Raw genomic sequence first — 19,609 nt, 5'->3', positions numbered from 1 at the left:
ATTTTGAATGATCTTAATGGAGGGCACAAAGCTTTTTTCCTGCTAATTAATAAGCTTGGTTATAGGATTCATTCTTTCAACAAAGATTTATCAAGGACCCACTATGTGTCAGGCACTATTCTAGGTGCTCAGGATACATCAGCAAACAAAAAAGATCGCTGCCTTCATGAAGCTTACATTCATAGTGGGAGAGGGCTGACTGCAATTTAAAATGTAGTGGTCAAAGCAAATTTTATGGGAAGTTGCCTAATGAGCTATCTTAAAATGAGGGAGTTAGCTATGGAGAATATTGTGGGGAACTGAGCTCCAGGCAAAGAACAGCTAAACTCCTAAATCTGCTGTATTGGAGTGGTTCAAGGAAGATTAAGGAAGGACATTGTGGCTGGGGTGAAGGGTGGTATATAGGAAGTAACTGGAGGAGAATTTTGTAGGTCCCTGTCGGCCATTGTGAGAACTTTGCATTTATTCAGAATCAAAAAGACGGATTTGAGCAGAGGAGTCACCTGATTTGAGCTAATTTTTAAAGTAAGTTGAAAAGGATCATTATGATTGCTGTTGAGACTAAACTCTAGAGAGCAAGAGTTGGAAACAGAGGAGATCTACTTGGAGAGGTATGGCAGTGATGGAAATGATTAGAAAAAAAACATTCAAAATGACAAAAACCTTCAAAATGTAAGCCAATTCTATGGAAAAGAGTGTGGCAGATCTTCAAATTAAAAATACAGAGATACCTGGGTGGCTCAGTCAGTTAAGTGTCCGACTTTAGCTCAGGTCATGATCTCACGGTTTGTGGGTTTGAGCCCCTCATTGGGCTCTGTGCTGATGGCTCAGAACCTGGAACCTGCTTCAGATTCTGTGTCTCCCTTGCTCTCTGCCCCTCCCTTGCTTGCACACACACACACACACACACACACACACACTCTCTCTCTCTCTCTCTCTCTCTCTCTCTCAAAAATAGACATTAAAAAAAACAGGGGCGCCTGGGTGGCGCAGTCGGTTAAGCGTCCAACTTCAGCCAGGTCACGATCTCGCGGTCCGTGAGTTCGAGCCCCGCATCAGGCTCTGGGCTGATGGCTCAGAGCCTGGAGCCTGTTTCCGATTCTGTGTCTCCCTCTCTCTCTGCCCCTCCCCCGCTCATGCTCTGTCTCTCTCTGTCCCAAAAATTAATAAAAACATTGAAAAAAAAATTAAAAAAAAAATAGACATTAAAAAATTAAAAAAAAAAGAAAAATAGAATCATCTGATCCAGCAATACCACTCTGGGCATATATGCCAAAGAACTACAAACAGCCTTGAGATCTCTGTACAGGCCTGTGGCCATCAGCATTTATTCTGTATAGCCAAGACGTGGAAGTGTAACCCAAGTGGCCATCAACGGATGAATGAAAAAACAATGTTATATACACATACAATGGAATATTATTCAGCCTTAAAAGGAAGTTATGACACATGCTACAATGTGGGTGAACTTTGAGGACCTTATGCTAAGTGAAATAAGCTGGTCACAGAAAGACAAGTGATGCATGATTTTAATTATATGAGATATATAGAGTAGCCGAATTCATGGAAACAGAAAGTAGAATGGTGGTTGCCCGGGACTGGGCGGGGGAGGGGAGAGCGAATGGGGAGTTAGTGTTTCAAGAGTTATAGAGTTTCAGTTCAGGAAGATGAAGAGCTCTGTGGATGGATGGCAGTGATGGTTGCACAACAATATGAATGCATTTTAATGCTACTGAATTACACACTTAAAATGGTTAAGATGGTGATTTTGTGTTGGGTATTGTACCACAACGAAAACAAATATAAGCCATTTTGACGTTTACTTTTGAGAAAAAGCTAGCATGAGCAGGGAAGGGGCAGAGAGGGAGATGGGGAATCCCAAGCAGGCTCCATGCTGTCAGCACAGAGCCCCATGTGGGTCTTGATCTTACCAACCGTGAGAGAGATCATGACCCAAGCTGAAATCAGGAGTCCTTTGCTTAACCGGCTGAGCCACCCAGGTGCCCCAATATAAGCCCACTTTTAACATTGATAAACATGAAATTACTGCCCAAATCCTATAAACGTTTCTAAATTCAGTATTTATTTTCAATTTCTCTACTCCTTGCAGTGACTAGTTCACAGACTGGCATCAGTGCATGGACCACTTTTTGGTTAGCTTTTTTTTTGTTTTTGTTTTTGAGAGAGAGCACAAGTGGGAGAGGGGCAGAGAAAGGGGGACAGAAACTTGCTCTGGGCGGACAGCCACAATCCTGCGGCGGGGCTCAAACTCACGCACCATGAAATTATGATCTGAGTTTAAGTGGGTCGCTCAACTGACAGAGCCACCCAGGCACCCTTGGTTAGTTTTTGTATATTAGAGACTGGAACAATGATGCTGTAGGAGAGAGGGGAGAATTGTTGGAGTGATGTTTGGAGCCATGAGAGTAATTGAGATCAAGTGCACAGAGGGATTGACTTTGACTAGGATCATGGATTTTTCATGTACCCCAACCGGTGGGAAGGTTGAGGACTGAGCACAGGTGCCCTTAGGTGGATAAAAGGAATAGTAGATAGTGAGCAGCTTCTCGTGTACATTTCCATTTTCTTGTTGAAAGTAAGAAAGTGATCATTGAGGCTTTGGATGAGATGAAGTAAACCGCTAAAAAAAGTGGGAGAGTGATACGTATCTTTGCATAAAAAACCAGAAGCATAGATCTATATTGTATTAATACTCACTTCTTTAAAGTTTTCATCTTACTGTGTTTTCCCCATACAAGTATTCCCTCCCCCAGTGAAACTCAACATTTTAAAGGCAAGGGAAATTTCCTTCTTTTTGCATTCTACAGATCTTACTCAGCAGATATTCAGAAAATATTTGAGTGTCAAATGTAATCCCATTTCTGAATCAATATCTTTAAGTTGTGTGCATTTTCTCCACTGATATTTATGGTATTTAAATTACTGTGATACTGCAATTGGGTATGTACGAATCATTTCTTTGTGTATTTTTTTGTTTGTTTAAGCATTGCCACCACGGGCTATGTGTAAACAAAGAAATGGAAACACGTCCTGTAGATGGTGAATGGGGACCATGGGGACCTTACAGCTCTTGTTCAAGAACATGTGGAGGTGGAATCAAAAGCACAAGCAGGCTCTGTAATCGCCCCGAGTATGTCTTTTTTATGTCACTGTAAATTAAGATTATTTCAAGGCACCAGAAAGTAAACATCAGTTTCATTCACTTCTATACTGGAGGAGGTCAGTCTGTAAGTTTCTGAGATTTACAAAACTTCTGGAATACTTTGAGCCCTATTACCTTATATCTTGGTAGACTCAAACCTTTAAAAAATATATATATATTACTTATTTTAATAATATACATATAATTATTTAGTAACTATTTAAAATTAATGATATATATAACTAATATATATAATTATATGTATTATATATAATATATATAAATATATATTATATAAATATATATATTAACCAGCTTAATCTTTTAGAATATGAATTTAAGAGCTTTTTTCTGATTTAGATTACATTTGAGGAATAGTTGTAAAAATGAAATGACAGTAATATAAGGGCATTTTAATACTGTGTTTCCATTGAAATCCTGGCTCCTTTAAACTGTGTGTTGACTCTTCTGGATAAAATCTGTACCTTCATGACCAGTTGTTACTCTTTTGTGTAATTTGACATGTCATATTTTCTTTCTCTGCTTCTCATAGATGCATCAGTGTCTTTAGCTCAAATAAGTACTGAAGCATATGTTCCCCCTCCTCAAAATCTTTAAAAGAACATAGAGATTCCATAAAGATTTTTAAGTACTGTGTCTGTTGTTATGATAAATTGGTAAGCAATAAAGAATTTTTGATGCAGAGATGACAATACTCTGAAATGACTTCGATCATTGGAATTCTAGAATAGCTAAATTATGCTGGAAGTTTTCATATTTAAAAAATGCTGACAAAACAAATTTTTATTTTCCAGTGTAAATTGAAATAGAGATGGATGGATATAGATAGCATGAAACTCGTTGAAGTGAGCGATAAGTAGTATATACAAAACAATGATGCCTGGATATTTCTTTAACATGGTATAATCTTGATTATCTTTGGTTCACTATGTTTGTTTTTCACCCCCCAAATGAACAAACCCTATTCTGAAATTTTAAACCAAATTCCCATCAATTAGTTCCTTGTGAGTTAAGTCATGAATAAGTGATCATTGCTGCCCTCCAGACCACAGTGTCCATCTTAAGATGAATGTCTTTACAGTTCATTAGCCATACAATTGCTTGAAAACCATGTAATATACTTCTGTTAAACAGGAAGTGTTAGTGGGACATAATTAGTTTTCCAGATTCCGGAACAGAATGGAACAGTTTGAGAAGTAAATGGCAGAAAGAATATTGTACTGATGTGCTTTAAAATGTAATGAATTTGACTAGGCCAAGAAACGGAGGAAAGTACTGTGTGGGCCGCAGGATGAAATTTCGATCATGTAATACTGATTCATGTCCAAAAGGCAAGCAAGACTTTCGAGAGAAGCAGTGCTCTGATTTTGATGGTAAACATTTCAACATCAATGGTCTTTCCCCTAATGTGAGGTGGCTTCCAAAATACAGTGGGAGTAAGTAGTTAGAATATTTTTTTGATGTAAAAATTTCTTGAGACCTAGGAACACACAGCTGTATTATTGTACACCAAAAATTTGACTTTTTCTTACAGTTGCCATAAAAGATCGCTGTAAACTCTATTGTCGGGTTGCTGGAACCACAAACTTCTACCAGTTGAGGGATAGGGTTGCCGATGGTACTCCTTGTGGAACTGAAACTAATGACATCTGTGTTCAAGGCCTGTGTCGGGTAGGTAACTTATATTGAAAATGACTTTGAGAATATTTTTCTTTTTCTGTAACCAAATATTACTTCTGTAGCATCAGAGTACAATTCTGGAATTCTCATGAATTCCAGTGCAGTGCCCTTTAGTGATATCACCCTATCTTTAGGAATATGGTCAAGAGACTATGACTAAGGAATTCTCTGTCATCCAGAGTGACTCACAAAACATTAAGATAAGCTTGCTAAGGGGTACCTGGGTGGCTTAGTAGGTTAAGTGTCCGACTTCAGTTCAGGTCATGATCTTGTGGTTGGTAAGTTCAAGCCCTGCGTCAGGCTCTGTGCTGACAGCTCAGAGCCTGGAGCCTGCTTTGGATTCTGTCTCTCCTCCTTCTGCCTTTCCTCGGATTGTACTCTCTCTCTCTGTGTCTCTCAAAAATGAATAAATGTTAAAAAAAAAAATTTTTTTTTTGAAAAGTTTGCTGATTTTGTTTTGCTTGAGGTATGCGAAATCAAGATGAGGCATGAGATTGGCTTCTTCAAAAGATAGAAAATATTAGGACACAGGGTTGTAAAGTCCTTTTTGCTACTTGAAATGAGACCCTCTCTGGTGACCCCTCCCCCATTGGTTAGTTGATGATACTCCCCCCTCCCTCTTTTCATCCTTGTCCTTCACTTCCCACATGCATCCAACAGGCATTCACTGAGTATCTACTAAATACTGGATACTGTTCTAGTTACTACTCAAAGATAGTCCCAGGTTAGTAGGGGAGAGACATGTAAATAATTCAAATGCAGGACTTTGGGATCATGTACAGGGTGCCGTAGGGATCTTGAGGAAGGGATGTTGTGTGAGAAAAGGGTGTAAGTGATTCAGAGAACCCTTGTGGAGGGTGTGAGGCTTGAGCTAGTTGAGAATGAGTAGGTTGTAGTAAAGGTGAGGAAGTAAGGGTTGGACATAGGGATTGGCTATTACATGCACTTCTTGTCTGAAGTCCTGAAGGTCCCTGGAAAGAATTTGGAGTTGAGTGAGAGATGTGACTTGATCTATCTGCATGTTAGAATCTTCATAATCCAATGGTTTAGGAGAGGATTGGAGATAGGTCAGCTGGTTGGGATTCTGGGTGAGAAGCAGATGAGACCCTGAATTAAAGCACATACATTACAGATGGTGATCTTAAAAAACAGTGGGTTTGAGAATTAGGATAATGAATTTGGTCTAAAGACTACAAATGTAATATGAACTCATTCCTTGGGTTAAGGCAGAACTTGAGAGGACTAATTTTCTGTTAGCCAAACATCTATTACCTACCAGTTACCTGGATGATAAAATGCTTTGCACCCAAAGGTCTGATGAGATGTTCAAAGAAAAGGAAAAAATAACCTGGAGGCTAGAAAAGGGGTACTCTGTGGCCTGAAAAATAGGTTTTATCTAAATTAGCAGGAAGTCCTATATAATGGAAAAACAATGATTATCTGAACTTATAGATGCAGATTACTTTCAGAAAATATCTGGTCAAAATTTGGGAAATACTCTGTGTATAAATTTGAGTAACCTCATGAAATTTTTTTTGATCATTAAATTTTAGGAGTATTCTAAAGAACAAAGAGTTGTTGCAGTGTCTACAGAAGACAGTATCTGCATAGAGAACTGTGCTTGTTCTTAACCCCTGGATCAAACCATTCACTCTCACCTTTATCAAATCACTCATTCTTTACATAAACACATTCTTTACATAAACTTATTTTTCTGGTTATTAATTTTGGAGAAGTAAATTTTCAAATGTACTCTATTCCCAGAGTTCTAAGATTTTGAGTTAAAAAAAATCACAAAAAACATCCTGTTGAAGTTATTTTAAATGTGCTCCTTAAATCAGATTTTTTTTGTTTCTTTGAATTAATTTCTTTAAAAAGTGGCTTAAATGGATGGTGGACATAAGAATTATTGTCCATGTTTGTTACAACACAGATTCCTAGTTTTTACCGCTGAGGATTTTTAATTCAGAAAATCTGGGATCTGCCTTTTTAAATGCCATCCCGTGTGGTTTTGATGCAGGAGGTATGTGGATGACCCTTTGAACCTTTTTTTTCAACCATGTGAAAAGGTGTGTGAAAATATTGATGTATAACAAAATCAATAGATCCTCTGAAAAATCCTATTGTATCGAATCACCTATTAATTGAAAGAGTACTTGTGAGAAGTTTGTAAGGCATCATGCTTATAATGAGTCATTTTTATAATCTTGGTTGTAATGGTTATTTTGAAGCAAGCTGGCTGTGATCATGTGTTAAACTCCAAGGCCAGGAGAGACAAATGTGGAGTGTGTGGTGGGGATAATTCTTCATGCCGGACAATGGCAGGTGTCTTCAACAGTGCTCATTATGGTAAGCTATGTATTTTTCTAATTTTCCCTCATATGTGGTATAAAAATGGAATATAATCAATTTCACTTCTCTTTAAAATTAGTAGGAGAATATATCATATTTTCTATTCTGAGACTTTGCTAGGACAATCTTTTCCTTTTTATGGTAGCAAATGTAGTTCTGTAGAATTTTCTTTGCAAAATGAAAAATGTATTTTTTACAGTTTATCAGCCTTAAATTGTGTTCAAACAGTTAAGTTAGTATGAATTGCTTCAATTAAAGCAGTATAATTTAAAACCAACACTTTGTTTTTATCCTTATGAAAAGTATAGTACATTTTTACACTCGGGTGATGCTTATGAATCTCAATCACTAGATTTGACATTATTTTTGTGGTTAAGATCCATTATTTTATAGGAGCCACACACATTTGATCCAGTTAAAAATGGCACATTTATCAGTTTGGTCTGTATCCACTGAAAAACAATTTTTTTCTTGTAGAAAACCACATGTACCACATTAGGATCAAATATATAGCCTTGCCAAAATTGTATTATGAATTAATCAGTTTGCAAATGGAAAAAGATGTTAAATTCATTTGTACAGTTGTAGCCTTTGTCACATTTCTGCCCCCTGGTGGTAGCCTTTGTCTTTCACATTTGCAATACCTAGAAATTGCTTTGTTGAAAAACGGTAACTGCAAAGACCTGAGTAGTGGTGGTAGTAGGAATATTTTATAGTGAAAAAATTAATTAAAAATGTTTCTGGTAGTCTGTTGGCTTAAAACCAATATGCATGTAGTGTATGTAGTTTCAGACCATTTATCACTTTATTTTTAAAATCTGATCCCCTAAAGGGAAATAAAGGTGCTCTAAAAACATGCAAGGTAATCTATCAGGGCTACAAACTTAATCTTTGATTTTTATCTTTTATTCATTTTGAGAGAGCGCATGTGCAAGCACATGTGGGGCAGGGGCAGAGAGAGGGGAGAGAGAATCCCATGCAGGCTTTGCACTGCCAGTGGGAGCCTGATGCTGGGCTCCAACTCCTGAACTGTGAAATCATGACCTGAGCCAAAACCAAGAGTCAAACACTAAACGAACTGAGCCACTCAGATAGATGCCCCAAATTTAATCTCTTAAGACTTCCTAATTTTGTTCCATATTTAACAAAGTTAGTATATGAGAAAAAATCACAAGTTTTTATCCATGTATTAAATAGAAAGAAAAACTAATAAGGAGAAGGAACCACTTATAATAATCACTAGAGCAAAATTAATGGCTCACTCTAAACCCGAGAGTATTTGGAAAACTATGTAGTAGCAATGTTTATGGTGTAGGGAAAACACTTCTTAATATACACTATTTCCTCATCTTTTGAGCCATGCCAGTATTGTTAAATTGGGTCTCATAGAGTAGAAATATTTTAATTTCCTTAAAATAAACGTTTTACGGGGCGCCTGGGTGGCGCAGTCGGTTAAGCGTCCGACTTCATCTCAGGTCACGATCTCGTGGTCCGGGAGTTCGAGCCCCGCGTCAGGCTCTGGGCTGATGGCTCAGAGCCTGGAGCCTGTTTCCGATTCTGTGTCTCCCTCTCTCTCTGCCCCTCCCCCGTTCATGCTCTGTCTCTCTCTGTCCCAAAAATAAATAAACATTGAAAAAAAAAAATAAACGTTTTACTTCTGCCATGATAACGTATTAGTGGACTTTTAAGAATAATGTAACATTTTGGAGGTAGCTACAGAAATTCCTGCTTACAGTAGAAACTAAATGCTTAAAAAATGTTATTAACTTTATTTTGCTGTTCACTGAATCTCTGTGTAAACATAGAGCAATGAGCAACTATTTTCATCTCTTCCAGATTTTTGAATAGCATTTGAAACCCCGATTTTTTTTCCCATTAGAAAACAGAAAATCCAAAAGTATTCGTCAAATTTAAAAATGAATGTGTTCTAAATATCTCAGGAACTAGAATCCTAATTTCCATTCTCATTCTACATTCAGAATTTTAGAAGAAAAATTAGGAAGTGTACTTTAAGTTCCAAATTCAGGATATTTCTACACAACAGTGTTTTCTCAATCCTTAGTAATTTGTGGTTTTCTACAAAAAAAAAAAAAAGATTCAAAAAGAATAAACACTGTATCATTTTTTGAAGATGAAATTAAGTCTGACTATACTATTCAGATTTTTCAGTCATTCAGTAATAGCCTCTGGGCCATCAGCTTGTGAAAATTAACACGCATAAAATTATATTGCAGGTTATAATGTTGTTGTCAAGATTCCTGCAGGAGCAACAAACATTGATATTCTTCAGCACAGCTATTCTGGAAAACCAGAAGATGACAATTACCTTGGTAAACATTTCTAGTAAATAGCAGCCAATATGTAATTTGTGTGCAATTTCATGGAGGTCTGCGGTTGATGTGAATTCTTGGAAGGCAAGAAGAGCCCCTTGAGCAAACAGGCATTTCAGTTCACACTCGGCTCAAGTCATCTGACTCCCTGAATGTTTTCCTCTTGAGTTATATGCTAGATCTTCTTTTTTAGAGTGTGCACACAAATGGGGGAGAGAGGCAGAGGGAAAGAGACCATCATAAGCGGGTGCCATGCTCGGCACAAAACCCAAAGTGGCGCTCTATCCTACAACATGAGGATCGTGACCTGCGCTGAAATCAAGAGTCAAACACTAACTTGACTGAGCCACCATAAGGCCCCTTAGATCTTACTGTTACAGACACTGAACAAAATTCTGAAAAATTTGCTTTATCCCCATAAGAGCGTTTTATGTAACCAAAGGTTATATTCAGTTAAAGTTGCATGTATATTTAGAATATAAAGATTCCAAATTCAGGATATTTCTACACAACAGTGTTTTCTGTTAGATTTAGAATATAAAATCTTTTTATCTAAAATTATAGACTTCTTTGGGGTTAAATGTTCTTTAAAGAGTTTCATTAAATGTTTTAACCACGTATCAAAAGTACTTAGAGACTTGAAAAAAAAAAACTTCTGTTAAAGCAAGACTGAGAATTGATTTCAGACTTTTAAATGTTAATAAATATAGTCACAGTATGTTGTCCTTCAACTACTTCCAGGGTATAAACTTTGTTGTTTATTTTTGGAAATTAGCTTTTGGCTTTAAAGAATTTCGCTTAGGCCCAAATAAAAGAATGCTTTACAAATCCTTTACCTTCTGTCTGGGAGATACCTTAATGTTGACTTACCCCAACTCACCACGCTGGAATTAAGGGATGGTATAGAGCTGATACCGAAAGTATCTGTTTCACAATAATGTGAAATACTGGCCCAAGTTATCACTGCTTATAAGTAGGAATCTGAATCTATAATGAAGAGCTTATCTCAGGACTTAAATTGACATTATAAAGTAAATGCAAAGGGAACAAGTGCTTCATGGATGCAGATTTTCCTTTTGAGTTAATGAAAAAATTTTACAATTAGAGGTGGTAGTTGTATAACATTGTGAATATAATGCCATTGAATTGCTCAATTTAAAATGGTTAATTTTAGAGACGCTTGGGTGGCTCGGTTGGTTAAGTGTCCGACTTCGGCTGGGGTCATGATCTCACGGTTCATGGGTTCAAGCCCCGCATCGGACTCTGTGCTGAGCTCTTGCTCAGAGCCTGGAGCCTGCTTCAGATTCTGTGTCTCCTTCTCTCTCTGCCCCTCCTCCACTTGCACTCTCTCTCACCCTGTCTTTGAAAAAAAATAAATGTAAAAAAATATATATATAATGGTTAATTTTATGTTCAATCGATTTCCCCTTTGTAAAAAATGCAAACAAAATTTTTCAAAGAAAATCAAACCTAAATATTTTGATATTTTCCTTTTTCATTTTGTTGCATTTCTTTTCCTTTGCCAAAAATAGTACCTAGGTGCATGTACATAGATATATATGCAACCATATTGTAGATATTTAATATGCTGCTCTTAGGTTCCAAATGTAGATATTTGTATCTTCCTAGGAATGGACAACAGGTTCTGCCCAAGTTTAAAAACTAGAAATGTTTACCAATAAGGTATCAATATACTTTATAAGAGAGGTACTAATGGGACTGTCAAAGTCTAACTTGAGCAAATAGGTGAAATTATTAGAAGGGATTTGGAAGCATATTTATAAAATCAGCTTTGGTAACCAAAAGTAGTAAAATGTGTATGTTTTTTTTTTCGCAGTAAATTTTATTTCCCTTAATTATAATATGACTGAAAGTTCTGTAAATGGACCTATCCACTTTGGATAAAGTACAAACTCATTAGAGGAATTTTCATTTTAGAGGATATGTCTAGAGCTTTACTGGTTTTTCATTGGACTCAGGAAAGTATGAAGACAGTAATTGTAGTCATACTATGGACTATAGTCCAAATTTATTTGACAATAATCCCTTCAAGATTGCTTTGTCCAGGGGTGTTGTATTCATTAAGATGTCTAGCCCTTGGTAACTTGTGTGCTTTGGGTGAGGTTCTCTGGAGGGCCACACAGATGTTTTCTGGAAAGCTTATTGTTCTACTGAAAAGTATATAAGTAAAGGAAGCAAAATAGTGCTTGATTAGTACGGAGTTTTTATTAGCATAACACTTGAAATATTAGACATCCTCTTGAAAATTAAACACAGTGCTTTACAACTTACATGTTTCTACAAACATTTTCTATATTTGATCCTGATTCAAAAGACTGTGAAGTAGGAATTAATATTCCTGGTGCAGTTAGGAAACTAAGCAACTGGTTTGTCCAAGATCACATAGAACCATATGAATATAAACCCATTGTTCTCAGGCCAAATTTGGTTCATCTTACTACCCTACTACTGTGGACACCAGGCCAGTTTAGATTTTAAAAGTAACTAATTGTGAGTATATACTATACTACTTTATGTATATACAAATATATAGTGGATAAATATACACATACACGTATTTGATATGCTTATATTAACACCTCAATGGGAATGAGAACACGGGGCATGAACAGAAGGGGAGATAGGAGTATTCTGGAAAGCAGTCATGTACGTGTGTCAGTAGCCATAGTGCCTCTCCATGAAAAAGATCCAGACATTTATACAGAGAATAGTATGGCCATTGGATGGCCTTTTAGAATATAGACTCCTAGAATTTTATAGCTTTGTATATTTTTTCCAAGACAAGTATAAATGGAACACTGCAGCAGTCTAGATGTTCTTTCTTGCCTCACCATCCATGATCAAAACTGATTGAGCTGATGTATCTTCTGGGTCTATGATTTCTGTTTCCCTCTTCCTGTATGTCCCCTCTAAAACTGCAGGACTCATGAAAGATGATCTTCTCAGGGTGAATTTAATATCCTAAACTGATAGGCTATAGTTTTTCCCTAAGTATGGATTAGATAACATAATACAGTAAAATAAAATTTGTTTTACAAATTAATTCACATTAATATCAGAAAAGAACTTGAATTTTAAAGTTTAAATATTGTGCTGTTGACTGTACTGTTTTTCTATTTCATGGGTGCTATTCTTTTACAGCATTATCTGACACTCAGGGGAATTTTCTTTTAAACGGGAATTTTGTTGTAAGTATGTCAAAAAAAGAAATCAACATACAAGGAGCTATTTTTGAATACAGTGGTTCAAACAGCTCAATTGAAAGAATTAATAGTACTGATCGGCTGGAGGAAGAAATTGTTCTGCAGGTAAATTCTCAGGGGTCCTTAATAAGACTTAGTTTTAATCCCGTTAGTAAGTTGATGGTTAAGGGCTTTGCGTTTATTAAATATAGTAATGATGTCTTTCAAGAATATATTTTTATGAATTAATTATATGCTCCTGTGTATTTTTGAGGTTTTGTGTGTGGGTAATTTATACAACCCTGATGTACGATATTCCTTCAATATCCCTGTGGAAGAGAAGAGCGACCTATTTGCTTGGGATCCGCATGGACCATGGCAAGACTGTACCAAGATGTGTCAAGGTACCCTGGAATTAAGTAAAGGAGGCAGAAATGTGTGTATGCTGATATAACTTGGGATACTTTGGGGGCTGTCTGCTTCTGGAATTCCCCAACTGTCTACACACACACACCCCATCACAAAGACACACAAAGGTTTCTTTTATCTCTGACTTTTCTCCCCACTCATTCTTACACTTAACAGCCTTTTCTATCTCTACCTTTTCAGGCATTTTCTCTTACTGCATTTTTTCATTCTTTTTCTGTCACAAGAAATTTCTCTAACTTGTACATTCATCCCCCCCTTATGATGGAGGATACATTCCAAAAGACCTCCACTAGATGCTTGAAACTGAGGATGGTATCTAACCTCTTATGTGCTATGTTTTTTTTCCTATACATACATACCTATGATAAAGGTTAATCTATAAATTAGGCACAGTAAGAGATTAACACTAACTGGTAATAAAATTGAACAATTACAACAATATACATTTGACCCTTGAACAACACAGGAATTAGGAGTACCAACACCCATGCGGTTAAAAATTGATATATAACTCTTGACTACTAATTTTAACTAATAGGTTACTCTTCACTGAAAGCCTTACTGATAACAAGCAGTTGATTAACATGTATTTTGTATGTTAGATGTATTATATGCTGTAGTTTCACAGTAAAGTAAGCTGAAGGAAAGAATGTTAAAATCATAAGAGAAAATACATTTATGGTACGGTAGTGTATTTATCAAAAAAAAAAAAATAAGTGAACGGAGCCGTACAGTTCAAGCCTATATTGATCAAGGGTTACCTGTACTTACAAGTTCTGTGAATGTTGTTGCAAACTTTATTGTACTGTACTCCCCCTCCTTGTGGTGATGTGAGGTGATAAAATGCTTTTGTGATGAGATGGAAGTGAGGTGAATGCTGTAGGCTTTGTGACAGCATTAGGCTATACTGACCCTTGCCAAGGTACATTAGAAGGTGGATCATCTTCTGGACCACGGTTGACTGCAGGTGACTGAAAGTACAGAGAGCAAAACCAAAGATGAGGGGTAGTATTGTATATGGTTTCCCTCTCCTCCATTCCCCTCCATACACTCTCCTAATAACTTGTCTCCTTCCAGTGTTAGGGGTCTGACATTCTTCCGTTCCTCTGTCTTCCTTCCATGAACACAGGGAAATATATTTTGTACTGATGGCATGAATCCCTGAAAGAGGAATAGTTTGAAATGGAAAAGCAGGGGCATTTACAGTAGGGAAAGAAAACGAAGAGTGGGGTCTTTGGGAAATCTGTAATCGTGGATACCTAATGGTGTAATACTTTAAAAATCTATGGCAGTAGCCATAGAGGTGATGGGAGTGAGGGACACACTAACAAACTGACCTCAAGGTACCGAGGAAATGGTGGTGTCCTCTTCAGAAAAAAATCACAGACTTGGTCCTGTGATGCTGGGATAGTGGCACTCAGAATGTTTGCATGGGAACAGATGTTTTTGTCAGGACAGCGTCTCTGGAGGGAGGCTGCTGTAGATGGTGCAAGACTGATTAGGATAAACACTGGAAGGAGGAACAATAGTAACACAGGAGGAGACATTGATTTTGACAGAGGGACCCTAGATTTGCCTTACAGAAGGGAATGGAGGTTTGGGAAGTGGGGAACGGCATTGCAGCACCCACTAGGCATGCTGGGCTGTGGCAGTAGATGTGGGGAGCTAGGAACAAGCACAAACATCAGGTGAGTGAAGGAGCCTTCTAAAATGGTGGGGGGCGGGGGGAGGGACATACCGAGTAAAGAACAGCAAGCTCCAAATGGAAGGTTCGACAAGACCTGATGAAATGGTTTGGGAGTCTGAACTGCACAGCGGTCTCTTAAATAATTTTGTGCTAGAGGGGAAAAGTTGATTTGCCACATAGTATACTATGATGATATTCCCTCTTTATGTGTAACTTTTTAGTTTGTCTAAAATGAAATTCCTTCAGTCTTTTCTGTGTATGGAATGTCCTCCGTTCCCAGACTTTGTGAGAGCTATAAATTTCATCTTCATATTTTCAAGTACATTACTTAATCTGTCCGTTTCAATTTTCCTGTACTTTTTCATCTGTTATTGTGGCCCTCTTTTCTCTTGCTCTAATTTGGTTGTGTTGCTTTTAGTCCTGATACATGGCTACCCTCTTGAACTTCTGCTTCATTATTTTTCTGGGATTCTCTTTTACTTTGTGTTGGATTCCTGGTTTTCTAAATCCCATGAATTCTTTTACTTCCCCACTGGTGGAACATATTCCTCAGGATATTCTTGAGAAACAGAGGTAGTTGGTTTTTGTTGTGGTGGTGGTGTGGTGTTATGGTGTTTTTTTGTTTTTGTTTTGTTTTTTGTTTTGAGACCTTTCTTATCTGAAAGTAGCATTATTCTACTTTCACATTTGATCAGTTTGGGATAAATTGTAAGTTAGATGATTGTCCTTTAGAATTTTGACAGTCATCTTTTCTGATTGCCTGTGTTTCTATGTGACACTTTCCACTGTGGTAGTTTTGTGGCTCCTCTCTAATTCTAGTGGTATGGAATTTCGGGACAATTGGCCTTGATGTTGGTGGTTTTTTTTCATCTATTTTCCTAGGTCATTAGGATGGCATTCACATTTGGAAATGGATTCTTTGACTTGAGAAATTTTACTGCATAATTTCTTTGATAATTTCCTCACATTAAATTTTCTCCTCCACTTTTCTGAAATGTGTATATTTTGGACATTCAACCTCCTCGACTGATCTGAATTTACGTGGTTAATGTTTTTGCTCATAACCTCTTGATTTTGTTTCATAAATGTGTCATATCTGTGTCTCTGACCATATTAATCATAGTCTTTAAATTTTCTCTCTGACCTGTTTCATTTTAGTCTTTGTTTTTATTTTGGTCTCTTTTGTGTTAGTGGATTTCCTGAAATGTCTGCTGATACTTTGCTGTTGATATTTAAAGCTAAAATGCTACAAGTTCTGTGTTGGTCAGACAAGTAAGACCTCATTATAGAGTAATGGATCACAAAATGACCCTTTCATGTGTCATTGGGGAGAAGCCCCACATGTCATTGTCAGTTGATTTTTGGGGGGCTAAAGAGCCTCTCAAGAGAGGAATCTTTTCATCTTCAAATGGTCAGCAGGGAGACTGTGGAACCATAAATTTGGCTTGATGCTGGAGGGAAATGGAAAGAAAGATTCCAGTAGGCCTGGTTCTCCTCATTCACTATGGAGACTTTTACTTAATTCCCCCTTTGTGGGCACAGTGCTTCACCAACTTCCCTAAGCTATGTCTGTGTCCTTAAGTTCACCTCTCTAGAGCTTTGCTACCCAATAGGATAGCCACCAGCCAAATGTAGCTCACCCATTGAAATGTGGTATAAGTGTGAAATGCCAATGGATTTTGAGAACTCAGTATGAAAAAGCTGTAAAATATATTGTAGTTTTCATATTCATAAAATGATATTTTAGATACTTGAGGCTAAACATAAATTTTCATTTCGCCTATGTCTTTTTACTTTATTTAACGTGACTACTAGAAAATGTGAAATCACACACGGGGCTCACATTCTGTTTTTATTGGACAGTGCCACTCTTAACTAGAAGGGTAGGGGGTCTAACTGTTCTTTGTAAATACTTTTCAATCAGTTCTCCATTTTTTTCAGGCCTACCCCTCACACATTCACCTCTTCAGAGGAACTTAGTGTTTTCAATTCCTGGGATTTTCTCTTATTCTTTGGCATGAATGGTTAGTTTCTTTATTCATTTGTCCCCTCCATAGGCTTAAGTTTCAGCTTTCTTGGCTCTGTTAGTTGTATCCATCTACTTTTCATATTTAAAATTTGCTTTTCTTGCCTACTGTGTTTCTTTTTTTAATCTTTTTGTTCTTTTAGGTTAGTGCCTTTTAAAAATTCCTCATGGTTATTTCAGATGGTATTTAGGAAGGAACAAAGATAAACATGCGTGTTCATGTTTAGCTAACGGGAAGCATACAGTTGAACTTTGATGAAACAGAAACTTGATCGTGTCACTGCTGAAAGTCTTCCTGTCTCCACATTGCAGAAAGTGTCAAGTTCTGTCTACCGGACCCATTATATCTCTTCTTAGTTTGCTTTTTCTGTGGTTATAACTGCATACAACAAACCAGCAAATCCAATGGCTTTGAAAACCAAAAGTTTATTTCTTGCTCATGCTGTGTTTTAGCTGCTAATTGGCTATGACTCTTCTTAGCTTGGTATCTACATCCATGTCATTTTTAACTTAAGACCACGTTTTTAGGGCAGTTTTGGGTTTATAGAAAAATTGAGCAGCAAGTATAGAAAATTCACAAATTTTCACCTCCTCCCTCCCTGCAGTTCATCTATAAACATTTTGAATTAATGTGGCACATTTGTTACAATTGATGCATACTTAAAGTCCATAGTTTACGTTAGGGTTCACTCTGTGTTGTGCATATTATGGGTTCTGACAAATTTTTAATGGTGTGTAGCCACTATTACAGTATCATGAAGAATACTTTAAGTGCCCTAAAAATCCCTCCATGCCCCCTCAAACTTGGCAACCAGTGGTCTTTTTATTGTCCGTGTCTTTTCATTCATGATTCCAGGCTGAAAGATCACCCCACCTGGGGAAGGCTGTTTTAGAGACAGGGAGAAAAGGGAAAGTGAGCTGGGCAGAAACATATTATGGCTTTTACCACTTCTGCTTACAAGTGGAAAGGTCACAAACTTTTGTAGTTGGTTGGCATAAGCCAGTGTCCATGAACAAGGAAGTATATTCCTCCCAAAGGCAATTGTAACGTTGTAGCAAGTGGAGATGTACAATTTTCTTCTAGGGAAAAGTAAGGCAAATAATGGGGGACAGCAATGTACTACGTAGTATCATTGCCAACCCTGACCACTCATTTCTCCACTAACAACCACTCCAGCCATCTCTAATGCATTTCTTTCTCCTCCACATGTGGCCTGCCCTCCTTAAGTCTCTTTACTAAGCAAACTTTCAGTCTTCCAGGATTCAGCTTGCTTACTCTAGAAAGTCATTCCTGACTAAAATGCTAGTCTATCCTGTTGGAATTTTTTTTTTGCTTTCTTAGCTAAATCCTTTAGGCTATTAGCAGAATTAAATAATCCTACAACATCTGCTTAAGAGAATTTTTCCTTTGATTTCTAATTTTCCTTTGACAATGGCCAAGGTCTTCATAGAAGAAAAATTGCCTGCGTTCGGAAGAGTGATCATATGGTGGTTTCTGATCAGAGATGTGACCACTTACCACTTCCATTGTTTGTGACTGAAAGGTGCAATACAGACTGTGAACTAAGGTAAAAAAAAAAAAATGTGTAATATAATCGGTGTATGTGTAAAGTAACCAGGTTAAAATCCATAAGTGAACTAAGACGTTAAGCATCTAAAGCATCTAGTGCAGTGCCTGCTTGAATGGCCATGTATGTTAATGTCTATCCTTTGTTCCAGCTAATACAAAATTACAGGCTTGATAACTTACTGTGAAACTTGGCAAGTGAAACTTGGCAGTTTATTCATAGTATTTGATGGATACCTCAAACTTCTATCTAGGAAATGGAAACAAATTTATAAGTAAACTCTAATCTTAAAATCCGTGGTTTGAAGATCTGAAACAATAAATTTTGTAGAATGATGGTGAACTCATGAGCCAATAAACTTTTAAAGTTTGAGTATTAAAGAATTAGTAGATTGGTTCCTCAATTTTCCCAATACTTTGTCCATTAAACATTAAGAAATGTGATCCTAGATCATGGGGCAGGGGAGTTTCCACTTCTAAATTTCCTGTCTTTTGCGGGAGAGGGGCGTATTGGTCTTACCGTAAAGCTAAGAACAACCCCGTTTAGCGAGTGACCATTAAGATTCAGGGGTGGCCAAAACCTCTTGTTCAGCAAGAATGGTAATTTTTGTATATGTTGTTTAAAGACATAGTGGAAAGAACTGCTTGAAGAAATCTCATCCACTCGTGGAGTGAAGCACCAGGTAATCCTTGAGATGCTACTGGGAATTGAACTCCGTGAACTCTATGTTTCATTATACTGGTGCACCCATATTGCTGGATAGATGGCTAGACTATATATAATTGGGATAGTTTGGCTAAAACTAGCAGATTCTTACTTGCAGAAAAAAGTTTTCTCTGCAGACCTGTCTAAAAACAGAGTACAAGAATGAGAAATGGGATATGCTTTACAAAAACCTAGTTTTCCAACTTCTAAAGGCTTTGTCTTACTGATAGAGTCAGATTCCCAGATATTCCCCGATCATTTTGAGTGATTGCATAGTGAGGTTCTACCTGATGAGTTAAATATATTCAGTCTTAAACCTGCCACTAAGTAATTGGGTAATCTTGATCTAGACCAGTTGTTTGCAAAGGTTTTTTTGGGAAAGCTTGGGGTTTCTTGGACCTACCTCCCAAACCACCACCAAAAGTCAGAGTGAAGTCACCAGGTA

At 37.2% G+C, this 19,609-nt stretch overlaps 1 protein-coding gene across 1 annotated transcript in view; it reads left to right on the top strand.

Annotated features, from left to right (window-relative positions):
• ADAMTS20 (ADAM metallopeptidase with thrombospondin type 1 motif 20) overlaps positions 1 to 19,609 on the top strand; it is a 171,366-nt gene that overhangs the window by 72,861 nt on the left and 78,896 nt on the right. Inside the window, exons 12-19 of the mRNA XM_047067167.1 lie at positions 3,006 to 3,151; positions 4,439 to 4,620; positions 4,719 to 4,859; positions 7,100 to 7,213; positions 9,451 to 9,546; positions 12,709 to 12,875; positions 13,024 to 13,153; positions 18,333 to 18,459. Coding sequence (XP_046923123.1) covers positions 3,006 to 3,151; positions 4,439 to 4,620; positions 4,719 to 4,859; positions 7,100 to 7,213; positions 9,451 to 9,546; positions 12,709 to 12,875; positions 13,024 to 13,153; positions 18,333 to 18,459 — 1,103 coding nt within the window. The remainder of the gene's footprint in view (positions 1 to 3,005; positions 3,152 to 4,438; positions 4,621 to 4,718; positions 4,860 to 7,099; positions 7,214 to 9,450; positions 9,547 to 12,708; positions 12,876 to 13,023; positions 13,154 to 18,332; positions 18,460 to 19,609) is intronic.

This window comes from Lynx rufus, unplaced genomic scaffold (assembly GCF_022079265.1).
Source record: "Lynx rufus isolate CCGP_SWC_20201006 ecotype Redwood Valley unplaced genomic scaffold, mLynRuf1.p SCAF_7, whole genome shotgun sequence".
NCBI lineage: Eukaryota > Metazoa > Chordata > Mammalia > Carnivora > Felidae > Lynx > Lynx rufus.
The sequence above is the reverse complement of the archived record's forward strand: the minus strand, read 5'-3'. Positions and strand labels throughout refer to the sequence as shown.